General features: G+C 39.3%; 1 protein-coding gene across 4 annotated transcripts in view; it reads right to left on the bottom strand.

The window, feature by feature from the left end:
* LOC146375038 (SH3 and PX domain-containing protein 2A-like) overlaps positions 1-27,007 on the bottom strand; it is a 59,420-nt gene that overhangs the window by 15,821 nt on the left and 16,592 nt on the right. For 2 of the 4 annotated variants that reach the window (XM_084949554.1, XM_084949555.1), the window contains exons 3-7: positions 24,968-25,043; positions 24,217-24,293; positions 23,364-23,455; positions 16,275-16,306; positions 7,936-8,064 (exon numbers count right to left, since the gene is read on the bottom strand). In XM_084949554.1, the coding sequence (XP_084805680.1) occupies positions 7,936-8,064; positions 16,275-16,306; positions 23,364-23,455; positions 24,217-24,293; positions 24,968-25,043 (406 nt within the window). Of the gene's footprint in view, positions 1-7,935; positions 8,100-12,075; positions 12,096-16,274; positions 16,307-19,768; positions 19,776-23,363; positions 23,629-24,216; positions 24,294-24,967; positions 25,044-27,007 lie in introns of those variants that run through there. The other 2 variants (XM_084949557.1, XM_084949556.1) reach the window with 2 other exon arrangements.

Genomic DNA, 27,007 nt, shown 5'->3' with positions numbered 1-27,007 from the left:
AAGCATACCTCTTATGTCTGGAAACTTCTGTGTGAGGGTTTGGATGGGTACACTTGTATGTGCATGTGCATGTGTCAGATTCTGATCCACCCACTGTTAGGCTGCCACAGCACAGAGCTCAGACTTACATTACATGCAACACCTTTGTTTTCATCTGTGCATCTTGTGTATCATTATCTCTTGGGTTTTTTTTTTTTGATCGGTCTGCATAACAACCTGCTTTCCTCCATGTCTCTATGCCTTGCTATAAAAAGCTAAAAACCCTGGAAAGCTACTGCAAAGTTTCAACCACAAACGAAAAAAACAAATATGTCCAAATGCTGACTTGCAATACACTTTGCTAAACATTATTCAATAATACGATTATAACAATTTAGTCAACATCCGGAGTAAATCAAAAAGGTTTTAAAGCGTTTGAGCAGATTTGAGTTCTGTAACCCCCCCACCATTTTAGGGTCAGTGTTTGCATAAGACAATAGCTAAAACCACAAGACTCTAGTGGGAATCTCATATAACATCATCGCACCATAGGATCGTGACCACAGACATCAACCTCAAATGTCACAGCCTCGGAAAGATGGAAACTGAACGATTTGTCTTAACAACAGTGTTGTATTTTACTACAAGGACCAAGAAAAACTGAATGTTACGGAGAGAACAAGTTGTAATAAAGTTTTTTTCCCGCAGCAGCCTGCTGAGGTATAAATAAGACTGCTCATATCAAGTTAAATGTCTGCTTGGTGCCAATAATAGCCTTGTTTGAACAAAAACAATGATCTAATTTAGACAGTCTAAAATACCCAAATTCTGTCTTTCACATATAAAGCTAAAGACAGCAGTTGGTTTGTGCTGGTTGACAAATCCTGACAAGCTGCACCGAAACCTACCTACAGTTAGCTTAATATTTTTTTTGGACAAAGAGATTTTTTGTAGTTTTGCCTTTTTTCACTATCATACTAGGACCGCTGTCCCCCCAAGCAGGCAAGCCCAACTCCATTGCTATTTCATAACAAATGAGTCCTAAAGAGATGTGTGTGCAAGTGAGGGAGACCATCATTAGGCTAAAAAAAAGTCTACAAGAAAAATGGCAAAAAATGTAGTGGTGGTTAAATCAACAATCTGATACATTCCTTAAAAAACTCAGCAACACTGGCCAACAAAGTGCATGATCACATTTTCATGGTTAATAAAAGCAACATCACAACATCAAACCAAGTCAAGAATACTCAATCAAGAGACATTTCATGAATGTAACTGCAAAGTGTTTACAACAAGGTGCAAACCACAGTTACCCTCAAGAACAAGTCGGCCAGATCAGACATTGCCAGAAAACATCTCTGGACTGATGGAACCATGATTAACGTAATAGAATGATTGGAAGAGAAATGTAAGCTGAAGGCTTGAAACAGCTCACGATCCAAAGCATGACGCATCCCCTATTAAACATGGTGGAGGCAAGGTTACGGCATGGGCACTTTGCAGCCCCCAGAAGAACCGCGTCACTATTATTGACTGAAGATCTGATATACTACAGTGGCTACACATGCTACTCAAATGGTTAATGACCCAAAACTATACTGCAAAAGCGACCAAAGAGTTTCGCAAGGCAAAGAAACTTGATATTTTTCAATGTCCGTCAGTCATCTGATCTCAACCCAGCACGGCAGTTACTGAAGACAAAACTGAAAGACCCCAAAACAACTAGCAACTAAAAGCGGTAGCAGTAAAGACCTAGCAAAAAATCTTTTTATTTCCTGGAATCTGCATTTCTATGCATTTGGTACTTTTTTATGTTTACATTTTAGTTTTGGTAAGGATTGAACACAGTAGGACTAACGTTAAATATACAGGTGCTGGTAGTTGGACTTTTTCTTACAGCTGGACAAAACCAGCTATCTGTTTTTCCATTTCCAGTCACTGTGCTAACATAAGCTAACCTGGTACTCATTGTAGATTAATACTGAACAGACATGGATGAGAGTGGTATCAACTTCCTCATCGCCAACAATAACTAAATAAACATTTTTAAAGGGGGCACATTCTTTTAACTTTAAACAATATATTAAAGAATGTAAGATAAAGATGATGTCTCATTAATTTAAGTTAGATTATTTTATATAAATACAGAAATTCAAGATGAAAATAGCTACAGAGAGACACATTTCTATATTATTTATGTAAACAGATGCTCCTTCCAGGCTGTCTTCATAGTCTCACTTAACCTACAGTATATATATTATACCCCTTCAAGAGCAGATGCACAATGTAGACATACAATAAGCACAGACAGTATTTCTAAGCTCTTTCTCTCTCATACAGTATCTACCATCTGGAAACTCTATCAGTTTTAAGAGCCATGCTTCATTTTTACTGTAATCAACAACAGATTCGCAGCTGCAACAAAGTAACTAGATTTATGGAACTTTGCTCTTTTCCTAAGGTACAGGGAAAACCCATAAAACAACGCTACAATCTATGAATGCGATCAATCAAGTTTGATTCCTTAGCATTGGCATGTTTAATACAGTGTGACTGACACACTTGTTAATGACCAGATATCCCTAAAAATGTATCATTAACTTAAGCAGGCTCGACTTGATTAAAGTTGAAATCCACACTGTTTTGTGCAGTGGAATAACTCCTCACAAAAGAGTTCGACCACATCTTCCATGAACATGTGAAACACAGACTCAGCAGCATGAGTCGTTTTTTTGTTTTTTTTTTCATGGCCCGAAATGATGAGGAATGCAGGAGCTCAGCAGTCCTGCAGATACTCGACACCACTGTTGAGTAAAGCAGGAGAAAACCCCATTCATTTCCAGCTTCTGTATTTATTAACAGTAGATCGTGTATCAAAGCACAAGGGAAAGGCATCCAGCCCAATACACACACTTCCAGTTTTCATAAAACACTGGATTTCAATTACCTCGGTGGCTCTGGTACAAGGAGGGGTGAGGGGCAAGAAATGGCACAAAACGACTTTTAAGAGCTAATGCTGACCTAGGGAACAACCTTCACTCCCTCCCAGTCTCTGAAAGGATCCCCTCATGGTCTGAACGAAGCTGTAACCCACAGCTTGTGTGCTCTCTATTCTCCACCGAGTTGGGAGACACAGCAGTCCTTGAGTGCCTGAACCCACCCCTTAAAATGCTGGTTTAATTCAATGGTCAATTCTTAAGTGAGAGGAAGACATACCTTTTTGGCTCCAGACATAGATTTCTGTACACTATTATTAGAGCCATTACCGTAACGTAAATACCATCATCATGCCTGTTTTTTATCCCCATATGCCTCTGTGACAAGATGCAAGGAAATAATGCTATCTGAAAATATAGGCTAAGGTTAATTTCTAAAGATGGTCATTTTTACTTCCTACACTGGGCTGAAAGAATGTGAAGGATGAGGATTGCTCTGAGTGCATAATGTGTCTTCCATCTGCTGCTGCAACTTCGGCTTAAAAAAGACATTTAACAGTTGGCGAGTCTTCTGTATAACGTCTTTGGTGGTTCATTGACATGAATTATAGTGTTTTTCCTCTCTTGCACAAGGAAACATGTTCCTGCTGAAACTGCACATACCAAATTGGGAAACTTGGAGTTTGAGGATTAGCAGCAGGTCAACACTGACCTTCCAAGAAAGTTGGGATGGGGGAAATAAACGTCTGAAGATATTGTGTAATACTAAACTAAACTGGTGTTAGCTTTCACATCTAATTCAGTTAAGTGGAAAAATCATGAATTAGTGTATTACTCTATGTTAAATTACAACAAATTAACAGATTTAATCACAGGCATAAAATGTCATTTAAAGGAGGTAAGGAGATAAGGCTGAAAACTAGTTCTGAGGGTTTTAGGCGACAGCAGACTGACATAGTTGTGGAAACAAATGCTGCTCACCAGATTTCTTTTTTTTTTCTTTTGGTGTTTTTTTATGGAAGAACTTGCTTATTTAAGCAAAAAGGAAACACAAAACACATTTGCTATTTATAGTATTAAAACTGGAAAACTCCAAAGACAGAGAGAAAGCACAGGAGATAGTTTTCAGTGAAAGAATTTACAGCATTATGAAACAAAGAAAAGTGGCCCTGAACTGTAGACTAGATGATATCCTATATTAACTAATAATGACTTTCAGAACTGATCAGCTCAGTGACAAATGCTAAGAGAGTTAGTTAAACAAAAAGTGATGAAAAGAAAAAAGTCTAAATATGGAGATTATAGTTGTTTTTCTGAAGACAAATGGCCATGGTTGCTATACTCTGGGTTAGTAAAATCATACTTCAGAATCTGTTTTAGTAACGAGGAAGGATATGATTTCTCTTTTAGCACATAAACACAGTGTAGTGAAATAGTATAGTTACATTGTAAAGATGGTACAGAAAGCTGCATCTGGTCAGACAGAAAAACACACAAACTTGGAAAAGTGAATTTGTAGAAAATGAAATGGCTGGTAATGGACAGATGTAAGGTGAATTATTAATGTGAACCTGGAGGGTTGGCCTTGGATAATTTTGCAGATTGCTCTCTGTTTCTTGAGACAACTCCAGATAAAGGAGATTTAGCTGATCTGAACACTGAGTCCCTGCTGAGGTTTACCCTGAGATCAGCTTACTTCCAGCCTAAAGACAGGAAGGACAGAAAGTATCGTATTAATACATTTTTTCCATGTGAAGGTTGAGCAGACATCCTGCCCATCTATCATGCCACGCTGAGGGCCAGACCTGTTTAATCTGTGTGTTCAGCCTTTGTGGGCTTTCAGTGAAGCCATCAAACATCACCTGCAGGAATACCCCTGTCACTTTCCAGTCTCTCTGTGAAGCTTTGTCAAACTTTGAATCATTCTTGCCAACAAGTGACTTTTGGAAAAAAAAAAGTCTTGTTATGGTAAGTGAAAGTTAAGGTTTTGTCTGAAATTCCACTAACCCCGCCCTGCCTATATAAGCCCGGTGAAGCAGCAGAGACACAAAACATACTGTACATAGGTGGTGCCAGGGGGTCTTTGGGGAGATGGAGGGATGTTGTAAGTCGATCTTTTCACAGCAGACAGACATTCCTGGAGTTCATGTGGCAAACCGTAATTCACAAATGCTAATCTACCCTTAGAAGAGAGACGTTAAAAGCTGATGGTATCCACATAGAGAAATTGTCAACACAGAACTGAGGGCAACATGCTTAGCACAATAATTATGATATTTCCAGAAGCGTCTGCAAATTATTTTTCCTTTCCTACGTCGCCCTTTAAAAGGCGAAGTTTAAACCGCTGAATACAGAGCAACTGAACTGACCAACAAGCCTGCTAGCTTAGCTTTGGTTAACATCTCTCCAATATAGTGTAAACTGAGGAGGCATCCTGGAGGATCCATTAAGCCATTATAATGAACCAACCTCTCTGAACCACTAACTTTGGCAGGAAATTGCTTTTTCCATTTTCTCTCCGAGTTTCTCCCTGCACTATTCTCTTCTCCTGAGCCAGCATCTCCCCCTGGCAAACTCTCATAAAAAAGACAAATAAAATAGCTGCACAAAGAGTGAGGACAAAAAATTATTAAACTTTAACAATCATTTTCTAAGAAAGCTTTTATTTTCCTGCATCTGTGTTAGTAAATAGTATTATTCAAGAGAACTGAATCAGTGGGCTACCTTGCTGATTTACCACACACTGCACCCACTTCAAACACCCCAAAAAACAGCCAACAGTATAAACTACTGTACCAACTGAAACAACGACCACAACACAAACTATATCATCAAGCCAGGGTGACGGAAAATACTTGCTCGGCTTGGGACAGCAGGCTGGAAAAGTGGAGAAAGCGGAGCTCACTTATAGGGCTGACCTAGATTCAGTGCCCCGTCAGAGGCATACATTATCTAATCCAAGGTAAGGGAAAGTCGATAACTGCACTGGGCAGGAGTCACAGCCAATGTCTATGGTGCAGTAGCTTTAACAGCAGGACTTTGGTTGACGTTACTGGGTGAATGGCAGAAACAATACAAAGCTGCACTTTTCCATTTCTAGATCTGGCTCTATTATAAGCTCATGCTGTTGCACCTTTAGATGCTGATATAAAATTAGATGGCAAAGTTTTCTACTCACTGCATCCAAGACTCTACGGGGGGACTCATGCGGCTTTAAATCTGCCCAGATTGAAAATCCATACAGCCCTTTTATCATAACAAATACACCAGACACTTTTAGTACCTCTAACTCAGCAAATTCACTACATAGAGCTGTAATACACAGATCAATCTGTCAGAAGCTATTAAAGGGTTTGTACTTATACTGCGAGGGAATGGATGCTAAATCAAATGAACTCTGAAATCTTCTTAGCACACACCTGGTCTTGTTAGTGCTGGCAGAGGGACACAGAGTGATGTCACCCAGCCAAATGGAGCAGAGTTAGCCAGCTTCCACTGGAAAGGTGTTGATATTTCAGCTTAAACGCTAGCAGTGCTGCTGGAAACAGTCTCCACAGCAAATTGTAAGGAACGCGGGTTATACTTACTTCTGTGATCTCTGTGGAAGTGTCAGTCTATAATAAAACTGTCAAATAGCCTTCAGATGTGTTTTCAAAAGCCTGCCGTCTACTATTTTGCTTTCTAGAAACTCATAAGAAATCCATCTAACCAGAGATGAATGAATGAGCTGAAGTGAAAGTGGCAGCAAAATATAGCCTGCTTCAGAGATGAGAGGCAAGCAAAGCAATAATAACATGAAACAAAGTTAGAGCAATAACACGGAAACCTGGAAATCATAAATCTGCAATGAGATGTGCATGAGTTTCACATGGATCAACAGTGCACAGTGGTCAGCTGAAAGACAAAAGTGAAGGGGCCCATAATAAAAACAGGACCATGCACTTGAAATTCATGGAGGAAAGCACTCGTATAAGGCCCCCAATAAAAGGACTTCAAGGTGTTGGAATATCCGCCTCACAGTGGCTCCCCATTGGGTTGAAATCCTACCGGAGCAGAGAGTGAAAACAAATACATGAACCCAAAGGCAGGACACATGACACTTCAAAGTGATCCTACTCTGTGGACCTTTTTCCTTAAGGCCACTGTGGCAATCACACCCACAGTGGAACCTAAATCCAGTTGCCTTCCCTTCACTGTTTCCTCCTCCATCTCTCTTTTGCCATCCTCCCGCTGAAGAACACATGAGTCTGATTACTGTTTTACTGTCTCAGCACACCATTAAAGCTGGACGTCAGACCCTGTTACCAGGTTTATTTCTCTCCAGTCCCTCCTCTGCTTCATGTGGCAAATTCAGACACGTGCTTAGACCTGGTGTCGTTGATATTTTAGCATATTTAGGACACATGTTTAAATTTGTGATATTATTTTTAATCCATTTCATATGTATAAATTATATACTTCATTAGGTCCTACTGTCTTCTTCCACCTACAATAAAACAGTCCTGGGAGTACTACAGAATAATCACTGACTAACGTGAGACTGTGCTTTATGTTGGCATTAAAGATTCAGTATTGTCAAACTAAATTACATATACCCTAAATTTGTAATCTTGGCCCTGTCTGCTAGCTCTTCCAAGAGGTTAAACAGCTGACTAAGGACTCTGCAGCTGGCATTTGTAAATCCAGCATGTCTTGCTGGCTTTCCATTAAAGTGAGGTGGAATAATTAATATGAGTCTGGAAGACATTCCTCTTGCTAGAGGCAACATTCTGGCCCTCAGCCTAAACCAACAGTGGGAAAAAACAGGGCTGACTGCAGGCCAAAGCGAGCCTCCAGATGGGGGCTGAGCAACAGCTAGCAGGCTTCGGACAAAGAAGGTGAAAGAGTCGAGATACAGAAAAGGGCAGAGTGTTTGAGGAACTATATGACTGAATACTGAATGTTTGTGTTTTACATACACATAGCATGCGTGCTGTTTTTTCTTGCTCAATACTGTTGTGCATCTCTTTTGATTACTCACCGCTCTCACTCTTTTCAATGACGTCGACCACCTCGCCTGCTTGAAGACTGATTTCTGCAGGCTCTTGTTTTTCGTAATTGGCCACCACCACATACTGTTCCAGAAGCATGGGGTCCGAAGCATCCAGACCTGGGGTTGATGGAAAAAAACATGCTGTCAGCCAGCTGCCAGCCATAGGTCCACGAGAACGACTGTTGGGCACTCGTTGTGCCATAGGCCACTTTGTTTGTAGAGCTTAGCCAATCACAATATTCACGAGGTTCAGTGCATCTTCCCCAAAGTCTAGCCATAGAGCTGCATGTCCCTCCAGCCCAACATCAGGGGCAAAGGAGACAGTCTAGAAAAAAAGAACCTCCCACCAAGAAGTAAAGGATCAGACATTCAAGTGCAGAAAATCCATTCTGTTTTACTAAAGGGACTTTATCCGTTTTCTCCAACAAAGCTGACTCCCAGTCAGTAGATACACATAGACACATGAACACAGTGGAAAGGCTCGCAGCAACGGGAAAGCAAAAGGAGGTGTAGAAGTGACAGAAAAGTGAGCTAAAGCCAGCTAGGACAGGACAGTAGAGTGGGAGAAAGAAATGGTTTCCCTTGGAAAATAAACCATCTGCTAAAAAGCCTCCTTCTCTTCAGTTGGGGCTGGAACTGGGGGAAGAGTAGGGGGGTTGTGTACGCCAATCATAAGAGTCGGCATAAGGGGCCTTAAATAGAACCAGATGAAGGGGCTGGAGCTGTGCTCAGAGGGATGGCCCTCTGTCTCCTTGAAACACTAGAGCTCTGACTACAGCGTGCAACCCAGCCAATGGAAATCTTCCTCTGTGTACTTAACTGAGTTAACCATATAAGCGCCAGCAGTGACTTAGATTTGTTGATTTGGTTTGCACTCGTTTCCTAACTGGGTCAACATCTCACCAGATTTTGGTTCATTAACTAACACCAGCACAGCTTTCTCAAGTAGCAAACATGTGTTTTCATTTGTGAAGGTATTTAAAGAAGGCATCGTACATAACCGACAACCCGCAACATTTTTTGGTTCCCGCTTTACATAACTGAGTCCGGCTGAAGCCTTAATCGGGAAAAATCTCTGAAACAAGCATCCCTGAATGGACTAAAGCAGATCTAACAAGTGTCAGCTGGAATCTAGTCACAAGCCAGCGACACTGAGCTCAAACATTAACAAGACCTTCTGTGGATCACCGAGTTCAAAGCTGTGTGGACACAGGAGGAGCTTCTGTGTGCACACTAGATTATATCTGTTTACTCTATTACTGCAGTTGCAACAGATGTTTACTTTAATGGTGGTTTAATATCAGCAAAATACCAACAAACTTCCTGGAGATCCTCATCTCTTCGTGGGCACACTGGTCCAACTTCTAACTAACTGCCATCAGTAGGGTTAGTTTAACAGAAACAGCCAAGCACATACAAATAAAAGCCTTTTTATGGGGTAATCACAGTTCCTGGAAAGAGCAACTCGGTTTGTATCCTGATGATGGAAAATAAGAAAAGTTCAGCGTGATAAATGGAAGATTTGAGCCTTAGATAAGGAATGATTGAGAAGGTTTGGATTAAGCTGCCATTTCTCTAAAGAGCTCACCTGGCTACAGTCCCGCAGACTAGAGATTAACATTTCTCTAAATCTGGATAATATTTCATATTCAATTCAGGGACTGCACTTGAAATGTCAAGGAGCTAATAACTCACATAGATGAACTCAGCACCATTAGCATCTCACATGATGAAACTGCCAAAGAGTCTGACACTGGATTACTGTGGTCGGGCTGTGGTTTATGAAGCTTCACGTTATTTATGCAAGATGTTTTGTCAGACCACAAAATTGGGTGCAGAAACAATGGAAAGAATATTATATAAATATTGCCTTTTTAGTCTTCACTGTATAATATGACAGTAGTTACTTTGGTACAGCAGGCAGAGTTATTTATTTTGACACTATTAATAGAAATGTGTTGTTAAATGGTTTGTTTTAACTCACAGGTCAATTAACTCTCAATGAGGACATGTGAGCAATTACTGTGTACTGGGTAACTGAGTAATTTCAAGTCTATAATTTCGCCTGTATTTATGGAATATCTCCGACTATATATGTTTTCTATCATGTTTCATATCTGTCAAATATCACAAATTTTGTAGACTGGAGAAAATGTTAAAACATGAGGACAATTTAAATGTTTCCAGGCATCACCCCTGTGCTCGGTCTGTCCAGATTTTAAAATGTATTAGCATACATAACTTTTACCAAGTGTAATTTAAAATAGCTTTTATAAACAGCAATGCCATAGACTCATTCTGTTGATTTAGCTACTCAATGCTGGTTGTGAAATAAAACACTGACCTCTGTGGAACCCGCCTCCAAATATCTTCAAACTTGGACATTGTTTTATCAAAGAAAAAGAAAACAGAGGCCTCATTTGTCAACAATGCATTTTCAAGACAGATGAAAATAATACTCAGGTCATGAGCTCATAAAACTCTGTGTCAAAAGACGTAAATGTAACCTTCTTTAGCACACAATTAGCAGCTGCTGCGAGAAAACCGTAAATCTGTGACCTGAGTGACTAAAGACTCTGTCAGTAAAGTCAACAGGCCTGAAAAACAAAAGCTAATATTTCATCCTCTTTCAGGAAATGAAATGTTTTGCAACAGCAGGAAGACAGAGCAAGAAGAACATGTGTGTGGGGAAAAAAAGCAGACTTGAACAGGATAAGCCTGATTTCGAAACACTGTATGAAATGTGAATCATACAAACTGTGTACAAAACAGTGTTTCAGACAACACAGTGAAACATAGTGATCATAACAACTAAAATATATACATAGCATATGCATAAGAAAGGCAGCTGCAGAGTGTATGGACACTACTCACAACAAACACTGCTGAAAAAGAAAATATATTTAAATGTTTTAATCAACAGCTAAAAGTAATCCTGCCCCTGTAGTATCTGTAATATCCTGAGAGCTCACCTGATCAGGTTTATATCTTTGTGAATGTGTATGTATAAGTGGAGGAAACCAGAAAGAACAAATTTGTTTCCCTAAACAAAAAGCATAACCAACCCCAGAACCAACATACACTACAGCATAACTAACTATTTTTCATTAGGCTGAACTATTTTGCACAATAAATAGGCTACATTTAAAAAGTATCATTTCACTGTATTTATTTTAGTCTTTTAAAATGTGTGTCTACGTGCAGAAACATTATCTAAGACATTATGCATGTTATGCCATATTAACTTGTTAATGATTGTCACATTACTGTTAAGTTGCCCAGAATGTGTTTTATTTTCTATTGTGTTAAATTAGAAGTGACACTGTGAGTGAACTTAATTGATTGGTTAGTGCGTCAGAAGAGCGACATTTGTGAAAACTGTCTTGTTACCATAGACAGTACAAAACATGGACGTAGCATCCAGAGCAGAAAAATGAAGCTAGCATGAAGTTTGTTAAGCCCACCTTCTATCCGAAAGCCACCAGATGGCGATAGATGTAGTTGAAAAAAAGGATTTCTGGTATTATATAAGTTTATGAAAAAAACAGTTGGCTCGACCTCTGTACACGTTTTATTTTTATGGGCGAGCCATCATTTACAAAATAAGTCTATTTTGTAAACTTGGTTCATGTAGTGTTTTAAAACTGAGGATTGTGTCTGGTACAGTGTGCACACTGTGCGATTTCCCTGTCAGACCTACTGCTGCTCGTCACAACCGGAAACGTCAATCTTGAGGCATCTTTTATACTGTAAATGCTTTTTACATTAGGCCAAGTTTGACATAAAATCGTTCTTTTACTGAATATTTTTAAGTTACATCAGTTTAATTCCAAGGAAAGGGAGGCAAATGAATGCCAATTTATATAAACTAAGAGGAATTAAACTGGAAATATATTTAATTTTTATTGACATTTATTTGTTTAAATAAAGTAAGCTAACTCCCAGTCCTATAGTTTTAGTTTAGTTAACTCATTCAGGTGTTACAGTTGGGAGGTGTGTGTATATGTATTTTCTTGTGTACCCTGCATGACCAGTGACGACCAAAAGCATTTATGAGCTTTGAAAAGTATTTCTTCTCCATCAGATATTAACCACTCGGTGTTTATCTCTCCTCTCTCCTATTTATACACGTGCTTCCTGCTCCCACCCTTCCACTCCCAAATGTCCCAACTCCATTCAACCCCCAACTCCACCCCCATTCTTCCGTCATCAGCTCCATCCAGGAATGATGACAGTTTGGAACTTTGCAATAATTCATCACCAACAGGAGGAAGCCAGAGAGTCTAGTCTACTCATTCTTTTTTTCCCCTAAAAAACTGTTTTCAGGCCTTTTCAAGCTTTTTGCTTGGTAACATGGTTGGCACAGGTCGTTATATTTTAGTGCCACATTTCTAACCCTGGGGTATCTTTGTAAGAGCAGAACCGTGTTGAGAAGATTTGGCAAAGTGCAGTGCCTTTGTTTGGCTCATCAGCAGCAGATGTGCAGCTGGATTAGAAAGGGACACAGAACTGCTGTTCAATGTAGTACAGATGTACTCATGTCATTGAATCAGTATGTGGCCCTAAGGGAAAAGAGGCAGACCACAAATAAATAGTACAGAAACATTCACCCAAATCATCTCAGTTAGACAGCCTTCACATTTCAGTTAGAAACTGCTGAATAGCTTCATCATCCTCACTTTTGTCTGCTGATTCTCGCAGTAAAGCGTAGCTCTGCAGTATAAAACTATTGGAGTTCCAAATATCTCATGATCTACTTGGTAAACACTGAAAGTCACGGTATGTTTATATTTACTACACGGGTTTCTGCTTTTGAAAAAAATTGAATGAAAACTACAGAGCTGATGATCCGGAGGAATCAAACATATTTTTTTGGGGGGGTTACTTCACTCTGTGTTGTTGCCTTTTTTGGCACAAAGCTACATTTCTTGAAAAACAAGTGCACAAAAACAAGTGCTGATCATTGGAAAATATGAAATCACTGCCAGGCTGTGTATCATGTGAGCCGCATCTTTGTCCACATACGCATGATAACAACAGAACAGGGACCCACTCATAAAAACACTGCTCTACAGCACTACTAGAGGCAGTGTAAAACAACCCAAAGTGCACCTTTAACGTCACTGGATGTTGCTGATATGAAAAAAAAGAGACTGGAATCAGATTCAAACCGCTAATTTAATGAGCGAGACTCCTCCACTTCATCAGGTTTTCCAGCAGAAAATCTGACGCCTGCACCACCGAACAACCAGAACATAAGGAAAAAGAAACATAATGGATCCTCGGTTTTACTTACACAAAATCCTAATAAAAAATATGCATTTGCAATTTTTTTCCTCAACAGTATAGTCTTTGAAGAACTGTCACTAGTGATCTCTTATCAGAAACCGTGCATCCTGTACTGTATCTGTTCTGTGCTGCAGGGGCCAGAGTTCAGGAGAAATGGAAAAAAAATTCTACACCAAACCTAGAAATCTGTGCATGAAATGAGCTGTTATATGACAACAACTAATAAAAAAAAACATCTGTTTGATCGACATTTGATTTAAACCTTAACACATTTCATGTACTGCTTGACTCATAATTATGTACGACTGAACAAAAAGGCCCAGTATTCAATAGCTTGTCATTGACAGGGAAGCTTGCTGAAGCAGCGTACGGCTGTTAAAGTGGTTTGGAAGTCCTCATTTGCCTTAATGATTTCCTATGCCAGTTTAAAAATCACATCCATCTGCAAACGCAAACAAACACACGGCCCTCTTGACCCACCCACCATCTGACTTGTTACCAGATTCCTTCCAACACGCGCACGCGTACACCCATGCATGCTACATGTAGTATGTAAACTCCCTCACAGACACAACCTCATCCACACATATGCACCCCCGTAGGTCCTGAGAGACCTGCAGCTCAAATAAAGACAGCAAGTCTGCACACATAAACACACTCACTGGGCCTTTGCGCAGCACTGACATGGTTTCCACTTGCCACGTAAACCTCCTCTCCTCTCCAGCTGCTTTTCACATGCACTACAGCCTCGAGCGCTCCATTTCTTTCTTTCCTACTCAATTTCTATCTGTCTTCTGGTCAGCCAGCTCTCTTTCTGAACGCACATAAATACTAAATCTTTTAAGCTCCTGAACTTCGGCATCCTATGAGCACAGTAAGCAGCAGTTGATCCTGTTTCCTTTAGAGGTTCGCTTCTGACAGTGTGTCTCTTCACCTAACAGTGATTCATGCTGACCAGCTGAGTATCGGCAGTCAGCCCTGACAAATCCATTATATGCTAAAAAAAAATATAGCATGGCTTTCTTTGAATCTCGTGTAGATTGTTGCAGGGCTATGATGCAGAATCAATCACTGCTTCGATCTTGCAGGGCTCCAGAAGCGTGAGTCACAAACAAGAAATGAGATGTGGGTCTGAATTTTACTGAAAACACATGACAGATGAGATCCCCAGTTTATATAACACAATTTCCTTTCACTACCCTCCATCTAGTATCAGCTCTACCAAAAAACACAAAAAGAGAAGAAGAACATTTTTTAAATCCCAACACAGCAAATGATGACAAAACTGTCACGAAGCCAAAGATGATAACAAAACAAAAGTGAATGATCATCTGTGAGTGTGCTGTTCCTGTTTTCTTCTCTTCCCAGGTAAACAGCATTCCAAATCAAACCTCTAATCGCTCAAAGTTTTGTGGTGAGGGGTTACATTCTCTGTTTTAGGCAGGGGATCAGTAAACTCTTAAGGGAAACCTGCAACGTGTAATTATGGAATACATAAGCTGCAGCTACAGCAGAAATTCACCACAGACTCACTGCACTTATCTGCTGTCCTGCTCTGAAAGAGAAATATCCATCTTTAACCACTAATGTCCAGCATGGGGACTATACTGGGGGCTTCAAGATCAAGTATGGCGAGCTTAAAACAGTATGAATAACAAACCAGCATACGTACCAGATATAAAGTGTATTATTGTGCTTTGATTAATAAGACTTGAACAAAAAAAAAATGTTTAAAATAAGAACAAATACATGCATATAATAAAGTCTGCAAAACAGATCAATTTTAGATCAAACTAAATTATTCAAAATAAAAAGGACAGCTACTATATGATAAAACTTTCCAGGCAACTGATATGAATATAACTGGAAGCCAATCTAATATCTTGCACAGACTGAATGCAGGCAACACGCACAGACACACACACACAGCTGAAATAAGACAATTTTTTCCATTCCAGTATGTAGCTGGAATTCACTGTTACATAAAGCCTCAATACTGTGGAACGCATAATGAAATTAGGCTGGGGTCTTATTTCGTTTGGTGACAATTCCAGTGCAGCTTTTCCTCAGAGTGGATCACCCACAGAAAATTAACTTCCTAGGAGCTTTTATAGCCCAGCTATGCCGTACGTAACTGCGGCAGACTGCAGGAAGGGATTGCCGAAGCAACTTTACATCTGATTGCAGGACGAACGTGTAATTTGTAACGCGTGCGGGTACTCTGAGACTTCGAGCACGCAAGTGGATGCATGCACAAGAACTGGACAGCTGTTCACTAAAACTCCTCTCATGCTTTTCCTGCCACCTCCTACGCTCGTATCCCCATGCTCAGCTGAGTCACTCAGCACTCTAACACACAAAATATTAATGCAACGGCCTATTCTGGCAATGCAAATGCAGAGGCACAGACAGGTGGTCTCACCCACATTACACTGTTTTCCTGACCATTTAATAATACCACAGGATTATTTATGGCACCAGAGTCACACTCATGGCGGACAGTTTGGAAAAAAGAAAACAACACATAATTCACAGCAGCACAACCAGAAATGTTCATGTTATTTATTTAATAGTTTTATTTCTAAACTGCCCCAAACAGTTAACTTCATAACCAGCTAATCTGCAACTTATTTTCTTGATTAATTGAGAGATTCAGATTGTTTAGTCTCCAGAGAGGCCTAAAACCAAATATAATCAATTTACTGTCACATGGGGCAATGAAAGGAAGCAAATTCTGCAATTAAAGAAGCAGAAAAAAACATTTAGCATTGCTATCGAAGCTGAAAATATTAATAACATATATTTGCTGATACATTTAAATCTTTATCGTCTTACTGAGGTCATCTATCTTCTTAAGCCCCCACAAGAGATATCAATTTTTTTCCCATTATCAACAAACACTGATCTCATTTTCTGTTCTGCCTAAGACTCCCTAAGACTTTGACAGGTAGAATCGCAGGAGTTGCCTTTTCTTTTAAATTTAAAGCGGTACAATTCTTTTAAAACCCATGAAAATTAAAATATGGATATTTTCTTACCCGATTTACGTTTGCCAGAGCCTCCACAGTCTCTAGAAAAGAAACAACAGCAGAGCAACATGGTCAGAATGAGTGTGTAAGCAAGAAAGGCCAGAGCATTTATATGACTGGTTACAGCTGAATCTTTGCCCGGGACCATCCAAGTACAGTTGGCACACAAGTACCAGCCAAACCCTCGCTGAGAATGCACGAAGAACTTGACCCACTACCAGTGGGAGGGAGACAGGGTGGGATACGTATGAGTGAGTCGCACATTAAGTGTGTCAAGGACAGCAACAAAGGAACCCATCGGCCCTTTTAGCCAATGTGTGTATATTTCTGTTAAAAAGCCAGATATGTTGTACATGAGGGGGATGCAGCTGCCTCTATTTAACAGAACAGCATTTATTGACTTTACAACAGTATCATATCCCCCTTTAAGTCCCATTCATCTTAAGATGTGAAAGCATCTTTCTGTTCTGAACTATGAACTGTAGAAGAAAACACTGAAAGGAAGCGAGTTAGTGTCAATGAACCTGCTCTGTGCTTTGACACTCATGAAGGTCACAGAGCAGCGACTATCCCTTCACTGCACCCACGCTTACTGCGCTGCTCAAAACGCTGAGCTTAATCAGCACAGATGGGATATTTATGTTTACTTTGTCAAAATACTATATGCACTTTTCCCACTCAGTGTACTGCAACTTGTGAAAACACATGCAAAGTCTACCAAACAGAGTACCAAGCTGCAGGTAACAGCAATAGAAAATTTATGTGTTTAATTTACTCAAGTAAAGCGTTTTTTTCTCTATTTTTTTAAATGCAGTGCATGCGCTGTTGAATTTGTTAAAATGCTTTCCTGAACTGTTTGTGGTTTCTTTACGCGTTCTCTCAAAAAAATGAGCGTTGATTTGTGACGGCCACCTCGTATTACAACAGAACAGGTCATTAGCCTAATTTCCAATTGTCACTGTTGTTCGATTCAGCCTCTTTCACACTGACGGAAATTTGTCATTTAGAGACAGGCAATAAATAAATGATGAATAGTTTTTAATTAATTCATTATAGTGTTGTTGATTCAATTGGAGCGCTCACGCTTCATTAATTGCATGCAGGCACACAAGTGATGGTACTTCACATAATTACTCCATTCAGTTTGATGGGAATTTGTTTATAAAGTGGAAATGCATAAACATTTCAGGCCAGACCATTTTAGGAAGTTCAGGCTGAGTGTTATGTCCTGGTTTAGTTAACTTGCAGAGAGAAAACACCGAGGAGAAGTTGAGTTTTGACACAGATGGGAGCAGACACCTGGCTCTATGGAGGGCCAGCAGCAAGACTGGAGCCACAGCCAGTTATGGATATGAGCACATGTTTGGATAAACCCTGTCCAACGTTTGCCAGGTTACAGTCTGTTCATCAATACTCGGTGTTTCATTGAACCAAGTTACCAAAAAAAACCTGCAAGTAGATTATTTGACACTGCTGTACAAATAAGTTATTTCACATTTGTTTTACATCTATATAATGAAATAATGTAAAAAAAAAATGTATTCGTGATAAAATAATATCGGCACAATTTCTCTTTTTCCCCGATGAATGAGCAAAGTAAACACAGATAATTTATGAGACAGTTATAATAATGAATTGATTATAGATTGATTAAAAGATTAAATAATAGACTGACTAAACTGACACTGAAACAAAAAGGCCATGAACTGAATTTCGACGGCGTAAGAAAAATCATCAATCGTTCATGATGAGCAGCAATAAAAATTCCATATCTTTCGATAAGATTGATGAACAGAACAAAAAACAAAGTTAAACTTTTGTGCCAAGCCACATAAACAAAGCTGTGGATTAATTAAAAAATGCATAGTCCAATTAACAATGGAAAACTTTAAAACCCCAACTTTATAAGGAAAACCCATCTAGGGTTTAACAAGGGTCAGAGGTCAGAGGAGAATGGGCAGGCTGCTTTGAGCTCATAGAAAGACAACAGTCACTCAAGTAATCACTCGTCGCCACCAGTCTATGCAGAAGAGCATCTGTAAATGCAAAACCTTGAAGAAGAACAGGAGCAGAAAACTACACAGTGTGCAACTACTGTCTGCTAAGAACTCTAGACGGAGGCTACAATTCTCACAAAAATTGTACAATAGAAATGAGAAACATGTCGCCTGATCTGACGAGTCTCAATTTCTGCTGCAACATTCAGATAGTAGGGTCAGAATTTAATGTAAATAGCATGTAAAAAGCATGTATCAGCGATTCACACTGCTCATAGTGATGTAGGTCCATTTTCTTTGCACACTTTGGGTGCCTTAGTTGCAGTTGAGAATCCTTTAAATGCTCTATCTCAGCATGCTGACCACGTTCATCTATACAATCTACCGATCTTCTGATGGCTGCTTCAAGCAGAATAACACAAAGCTCAAATTATCCCAAACTGACTCTTGAACCTGATAATGAGTTCACTGCACTCAAACTCCAGATCTCAATCCAGCAGAACACCTTTGGGATGTGGTGGAATAGGAGGTTCACAACTTGGATGTGTAGCCAACAAATCTGCAGCAACTGTGTGATGCTATCATTTCAAGGATGGCCAAAATCTAAGGAATATTTCCATCGCCTTGTTGATCCTGTGCCACAAAGAACTGAGGCAATTCTGAAGGCAAAAAGGGCTCCAACCCAGTACTAGGGAGATGTGGAAAGTGTGTGTTATTCCATTGGTTTCAGATTTTCCTATGTGTAAAATTGTTATAGATGTTAAATATTTCTTAATTATTTTAAAGATGTCTTCATTTGTTTTTATTTTGCCAAAATCTGCTTGGGCAGAGATGAAACTGAAGTAAGGCGGGGAAGAAAAATGGAGATAAAGGAGACTCTTGACATGCCCTGCTTGCTTGTGACCTGTAGCACAGAGGTGGAGTAATATCTCTCCCAAGAGGAGACTGAGCACACAGTCCTGGCTTTGTGTACTTTCCTCTTATCACCAGTAAAATCTAATAGGTGAGAGGAAGGCAAGGGGAGCGAAAATATGTCCAAACACTATTAAATGTTTAAGACTGTGCTTGTGTATTTAGAGGTAAATTTCAACCTCTAAATACACAAGAAGCTGAAAAATAGTCTTTTCAAGCCATAAAGCTTTAGTTTCGTCATTCAGACCAGGACGCACATACAGTACAGGACACACGCACTAGCGCTGAACACATCATTAAAAATTCAAACCCGTGAGAATCCATCTGAAGCTTGAGTTGGGAGTGACCATCTGTTTGCACATAACTGCAAACTCTTTGTAGGTGGGCCTATTACAAAAAAGGAATGTGTAAGATATTAGTGCTTTTTTCTCGCATTTTTCATCCAAGCCAGAGGACTGAGGTATCTGCCTTTCTTCAGCACACAGACACTTCTGCACGACCTCAGATTAACCTCTGCAGGAGTAACCTCGAGCTCGAGTCAATGGGTCGACATCATTGAACAGCAATCCATTACGATAGGGTTGTGATTTGCACATAATCTCTTACTACACCGTTTCTGTGCATATCCTGTAACAAAAAAAAAAAAAAAGGTGGTGAGGTTGACTCAAATCCTCACAAAGGCACACACACACTGCTGCAGTCAACCTCATGCGTACTGGCCCCAATCTCCAGCAAAGCTTGGCTATGATCACACACTGATGTCAGGTTAAAAGAATGTTAGTTTGACTGTGTATCAACCACTAATAACTCTCCTTGTGGTGAAACAATGATGTCGAATTAAGACTTAAGCTGTAAAGAACAACTGCGTTTCATATCTTTTTAAAATCCTTTGCCTTTTGTTGTATTAATCATGTTCTGTATATGCAATCCCAATGTTAGGTCTCACCCTCCAGTTAAGTACAAAAAGCAAGCTGTCACGTGTGTTTTGGCTGAGATTAAGGTTAGGGTTTGGCATGTAACAACTATAATTAAGGTAAAGGAGGTTAGTCAGGACATTTTCTTCCCAAATTGCTTGTGTTTACATCCACATACATATATCAGGAAGAAAAGGGCCACCGATTTTCTACAAAAACATTATATGTTTTGAACTGATGCTGCAAAAGTGATAAGAACTTAAACAAAATCCAACTATTTCACTGTTGAAAATGATTAACCTCCTTCATCTGTGATATGCATAGAAGTGACTAAATAAAGTTAAAGTTAAGATGGAGGACTGACCTTCAAAGTCGCACCTTATGGAGGCAATTTTGTTTCTTGCATCGCTGTTAGATTTTCTTTTCCTTTGCCAACAGAGCTTTTGCTCTGAATCATTGTGAATCATTAGCGTCATCTTGATTTTAATGATTTTGTAACTTCTGATACTAATTTCTCTTGGATATGATCGAAATTTGCAAATGTTCCAAAATTCTCGTACGAGTAATACTTGGATTATCTGACTGATCTGAATCATAACATCTTAATCCGAATTTGTTTAGAGCTTATGCATAATATAAGCTAAAATATAGTGTGTATGTGTAACATCACTACTGCAGGCTGCTATTGTATTGCATCCCATACATTAACACTGTGATTGTGTCCTCTTGGTGACTTCTTTTATTAGAATAGGACCACTTGGTTCAAAAAGAGAAATTTAAAATCAAATATCACTCTCTCTTTATTTTTTATTAACATTTGTTTTGTTAATATTTTAAATGTATGTGATTCTTTTATATAAATGAAAGAACAAATACAATAGAACAGGTGGTGTATCTCGTCTCCTTTTTGTTTTTTTCCCTCTTGATTGAATCAGGATAGTTTCCAGGCTCTTTGGTTAACAAAAAGAAAAAAGAAAAGAAAAATGAGATGGTGTGGTGTAAACTTAATTTGTCTGTATGAAAGGTAAAATGTTATTTTAAATTGACATTATGGGCATATGTGCCTGTTAACTAGATTTAATTATACTTCACAACACTCCTGTAGATGCTGGCCTCAGAGGTGGAAGTCCTGAAAACATTTCCCCTCGGAGGTTAATAAACTGGAACTTACTGCAGTCACACTGCAGATACAGCCCATGGATAGTTTTCACTAAACAACAATAATACAGGCTGGCGGAGAATGTATTATCTCCAGCAAAACACCTTAAAGCTAACTGATGTCAAAATGAGTTAAATTGGTGTGTTTCTAACAGCAGAAACATCCACTTTCAACTCTGCATCACTGTAAAACACTGAAGTGTTCAAAGACTAATGACTAAAACTCTCCTGAATTTTAATTTTATATTTAGCCACTGGCATTCATTCTCAAAAAGGAACTCTAACTTCAAAAGGTCTTCCGCATGTTTCTTATCACAACCTTATTTGGACTCCAGGATGTAAGATGATTTGTAAGACTACTAAAAAAAACAACAACATGTTTTTATTATACAAATTTATAACATCTGTCTCTCCAAATTTGTCTCAAAGCTTCTCTGAAAGTTCCCCTTTCTTGTGAAATATACAGTGGCTCTCGGCCATTAACCATCTGGAAATATTTTAAAAGAGGATATCATAATTTGAACAAATTGGGCGAAAGCACTGTAAGAATCCCTTTTGTTTAATTGCACTTCAACCACTCACTGAAAAATCATTTTTAGTGATTTCCTAACAATAAGAAATATTCAGATGTCTAAGAAGTATCAACATATTAGTTAATCCTTTTCGATGGCATTGTTAATAAACCGAAGGCATAAACACAGGTGAGATGAGTCTTTTTCTCATTAAATCTGCCTTTTTTCTAACTTTCCATATAGCCAAACACAGCTTTATAGATAGATCGATAGAGCGATAGATAGAGATATGTGGTGTCTTTTAGTGTCTTTACTCAAAAGATTGCAAGGCTTACTTCACCAATATACTACACATTTAATTACCCAATCAAAAACTGAACGCAGACTGAGGCATGCATTTATGATGGATGAGGCACCATCTTTCATTCACCCAAATTCTATAGAAACGTCTTGTAATTTTTAGCCAATCATGTGGCTCCCTCTTGTGACAAGCAAAGCAGTACCTGTTTTTTTTTCCCTGTGCAGTGACCACTGTTGAACGTTAGATGGCAGTAGCATCAACAGGCTTGGACATAAGCAACAGTGCATCTCTATCGAGGCTGTTTGCAGGGCATGTTTGAACCATGTGGAAGGAAATGTCATGACAGGACCAATTTTCTAGGTTGATTGGACACATTTTTAATTGCTTTCATGACCTCTTTCATCTATTTCATTGTGTTTCAGTGAGTGTGAGTGAAGCTCTATTAAATCTACAGGCAAGGTTTTTCGTTTCACAAATAAACACTTCTATAACCATTATTTGTAATTAAATAAATTAGCCGAACAGGACAGCAGAATGGTTCTTTTACATTTTTAACATATTAAATATTTAGAAAAACTATTTGTTTCACAGCTGGGTGTTAAATATCATAATTTTAGAGCATAAAAAGAACATATTTTCTGTGAATTGCCCAGACCACCCCAGGAGTAAAAAAACAACTTGGGCGGCGGGTATTATACTTTAAGATATCAATTTAAGCTACGCTGGACTGTCTCTGAGCTTAAGGGAGCCTCTCACTTTGAAGTGAGATTAACATGCAGGGGTATTAGAGGTTAGAGGTGATGGGCCCACGTTGCTGATAAAAATTAATATCCCAGACATATGACTGAACATAAATCTAACGGAAAGAACAAAATGTAGACAATGAGTGATATTGCAGCCAGGCCGGATTTACTCCCACTCTGACTTTGAACTGAGTATGATAAATGGCTCGCCTGAGAGCCTTATCAGCCCTGAGACTTGAACTCCGACACGCTGTCGTTACACTGCTGATCCTTCCCCATTTGTTCTGGCATCAGGTGTCACCTCCAAGAAATCATTATTAATAAAAAGCAGGGCTTCTCGGAGCCAGATCAATCAATCATCCCTGACAAAGCAAAGCCTCTGGATCAGGATGGGTCAGCACGAATTAAAGGTAGCTGCTGAGCCACACACATTCAGTTTGCTTCCATATCCAATGTTCACATCCCACCAGAGGGCAATGTTTGGCGTCTAACAGTTCATGCATACAATGCCAATGCTCAATAACAGCTTGTGATTTCTAGCACATAGTTATAGTTACTCACTCTGTGGGAGGGTTGAGGTCTTCTGACTTAGTCTCAAAGAACTGAAGGACCTCCTCACTTTGGGAAATGTGGGTGGGAAGTTTCATCAGAGCCTAGGAGAGAGAAGGGTGGGAAAAAGCTACTGATTGCAATAAAAACAATAAAAGGTCACACTAATGTGTGTCAGTTTGGACTGAGTAACTGGTTTATAACACTTAGTCACTACCCAGTCAGATGAGAAAACCAGGCAGAGATGTGGAGGGTGTGCAGGGGAAGGAAGAAGGCTCTGAGCAGAGAGAGAGGGTTAAAACAAAGAGAAAAACACAGACCTCAGTTTGATTGAAATTAAAAAGACACCCTCATGTAATCTGTATTTTCAAGAAAGCTTTGTGCTTTCATTTATTCATTTCAGGTCCAATAAATGAGAAACTGCTGCCACACTTGGCAACACACCTGCCCCACATTCCCATCTGTGGGCTAATAAGCATAAGAGGATCAGGTAGCTACCTGCACTCATTGCTACAATTAAAGTCTGCTGATTCATTCTTAGTCTCTCTTTTGTTTTTACCCCTGCGTGCCCCCGTTTCCCTCGTTTCCTTCATATGCTGCCTATTTACATTGGTGACAGGAAATGACAAGCACAGAGAGCAGTTGCTTTCCTGTTGAGGCTGGTGGAGGGGAGATAAATGTTGAGGCCTTGAAAAAAACTATGGTAAATGTTCAGAGGGTAGAGCACTGACAGAGATAAAGCACTCTTCCAAACAACATATAAATTAAAAATGAGTAGTCTCTTCAATAAGAGATGCATTGTGCTGCACACAAGTTGAGAAAAATCCAGCTCTGGAAACAGTGAGGCATGCAGCTTTTGTCTTACTTTGCAGTAATTATCCAGGTGCTTCAGCCTTCTGACGGCTACATCTCTTATGTGACTGCGGCGAAATAAGACTTTACCTGAGGAAAAGCAGAGCACTGTCAGGTGTATATAACAAAAAACACAAAAATATTATGATTAAATGCTTAACAATCGTGCTATGATTTAGGCTTAGACATTTATAAAATCCCAGCACGATCCCTTTCCAGCTCAGCTGGTACTGACACTGAGATATAAAATTCCAACCAACATATGGAGAACTTCTCTGGAGCTGATTGCTCTCAACTAGTGGGACTAATGTGAGGCAATTGGATCCACTTTTCCACTTTTTCCCATTTCCTAATTTCTAACTCTTATGAGACTGAGATTGCTAAGAGCATGAAGCCTACTAAATAGAAAAATAATGCAAACCATTTGGGGGTTTAAAGGAATACAGTTCACACCATGGTGGGCTTACAGAGAGATCAGAACGGCACTGGGCAGACTTGAGCAGCACAGCTTGTCTAACAAAGGATCTCTTCACTGCTCTCCTCTGCTCTGGCCCACAATGAGTTTATCAGATTAGACAAATCCCTTTCTGCTAGCCTCCTACTGAGATGGCTGACCACAAAATGATTTGGCCCGGATGGAGAATGGAAGCCAATAAAACAAAGCAATGTGGTAGGCGATGCTATGGGGTGTGTAGGAGGAACAACAAAATGTCTAATAAGACAACACTGACAGTGCTGAGTGTGTGCACACTGAGTTTAATCACCTGGCAAAAAAGGAATTATTCTCTTTTTGGGGTCTTTTTGTCCTCCGTCAATTGGAAATTTGTCAAGGATTCGCATCTGCAAAAAAGAAAACAAATTAAGGAATAAAAATGAAAATGTAACACGAACATTAATTGTGGAGAAAAACTTTTTAAAAAATCCCCATTTCTAATACAATAAAGACATGAAAGGCAAGCAATTATAATCATGTAAATGCTTGATGGCAAAAAAAAAAAAAAAAATCAGACAAACTGTCAATTATCTATCGCGAGTGAATCAGAGTTTAAAGTGGAGTAATCTGTGATGAGATACAGGAAAAGGGGGTCTGAAAATTCTCCAGCAACAACTGACCATTTTGTAACAGTCCATGAGTTCAACACAGAGTATAATTATATATCATCTGAAAAACCATTTAAAGTGCAAATCATTTCACTTTGATAGCTGGGGCAGCAGGCAAGGTTACATCACCCTCTTATTTGAAAAAAACCCTCACAAGGAAGCCACTTAAGCAGCTTAAAAAGCCATCGGGGTGCATAACAGGCACTTTGATGTTGACACTTGATACATATGTCTATTTACAGCATCAATCTCTCGAGAGATTAAGCAGGGAGCGAAACAGAGCTAAACAATGAAAAACAACTGTTTTACAATGAAGATTTCCTTCTGAGGGTAGCTGTCCCTAACAGTTTCAACATGTTTCTCCTTGGATACGCATATTTTGTATTTGGTGAAGTTTTGATGAGTGCTAAAAAAAAACAAACATGCATTGCATGTGTGTTACATATTACAAACAAGAGTAGGTATGTATTTTGCTGCAGAAGGACATGGTTTTTGTTATTTTGCCTGTTTACACTACCACAGTGAATTTTAAATTAACCAGTCAGTATGTGATTGAAGTGTAGGCATTTGGCTTTAATTCAAAGGGTTTCAATAAGAAGTTTACATTAAATATTTAAAAAACTGCAATGCTTTTTAAACCCAGTCCCAAATCTCCAGAGGCACAAAAGAAGGATTGTTTTTAAAAACTGGATGAAAATCTCTTGCCTAAAGTCTACCCCAGTCTACCCCAGTAAATGTGGGTTCTTCTTTATACTCTGCCAGGCTTTTTCTCCAGCCACCTGGAGTTCCTGTTTGTGGATATTTCCCTTTGGTTTTGCATTTACTGAAAAACATGTTCATCTGGGTTGAGATCGTATTACTGGCTGAATCTGGCCACTTTTGGGCTGCTTTTGCTTTTGCACCATATGGCTGAAACTGAGCAGAGAGTATATCCCTGTACACTTCAGAATTCACCCTGCTGCTTCTATTGGCAGTCACATCATCAGTGAACGCAGTGGGAACCATATATGGCAATGTCTTATTTCTCCACCATTTTTGACAGGTGATGTCGTATGCTTCACATCATGAGCTGTTTCTTTCCTTCTCCATACTTTTGTCTTGCCATCATTTACTTTGGTACAAGTTAACCTTGGTTTCATGGGTCTAAAGCAGTGCAGGCTCTTTTATGTTTATTTTCTGGCAACGTCTAATCTGGCTCTCTTGTTCTTGAGCGTAACCAGTTGTTTACACCTTATTGTAAACATTCATGAAGGCGTCTCTCGATTGCAGACTTTGCAGACAATGATACACCTACCATCTTGATTTCTTGACTTGGTTACATGTTCTAAAGTTGTTTTTCTAAACCATGGAAATAATTCTGTCAACATGCACTTTAGCTGTCCTCTATGGTCTTTCAGGCCTTTTGGTGCTGCTGAGTTGGCAGCTTTATTCATTCTTTAAATAATGCACCAGACTGTTGACTTGGCCACTCAAAGTTTTTGCCATCTTTCTGAAAGGTTTATTTTTGTTTTTCAGCCAAACGATGGGCTCCTTCACTTGCACAGACCTCATATTTAAAATTACAGTGGAAAGCCATAAATACAAAGCCCATAAATTCCTTTGCCCCCAAATAACAATGGAACAGGCCTCACTTGGCCAGGAAACTACTGGTCAGTCAACTGTCCAATTGCATTTGAGCCTCTGGGTATAAAATGGGTGTATTA

Source organism: Perissodus microlepis, chromosome 13, assembly GCF_051167445.1.
Source record: "Perissodus microlepis isolate ML-2025 ecotype Zambia chromosome 13, ASM5116744v1, whole genome shotgun sequence".
NCBI classification, from domain to species: domain Eukaryota; kingdom Metazoa; phylum Chordata; class Actinopteri; order Cichliformes; family Cichlidae; genus Perissodus; species Perissodus microlepis.
Note: the sequence above shows the minus strand (reverse complement) of the source record. Positions and strands in the feature narration are given on the sequence as shown.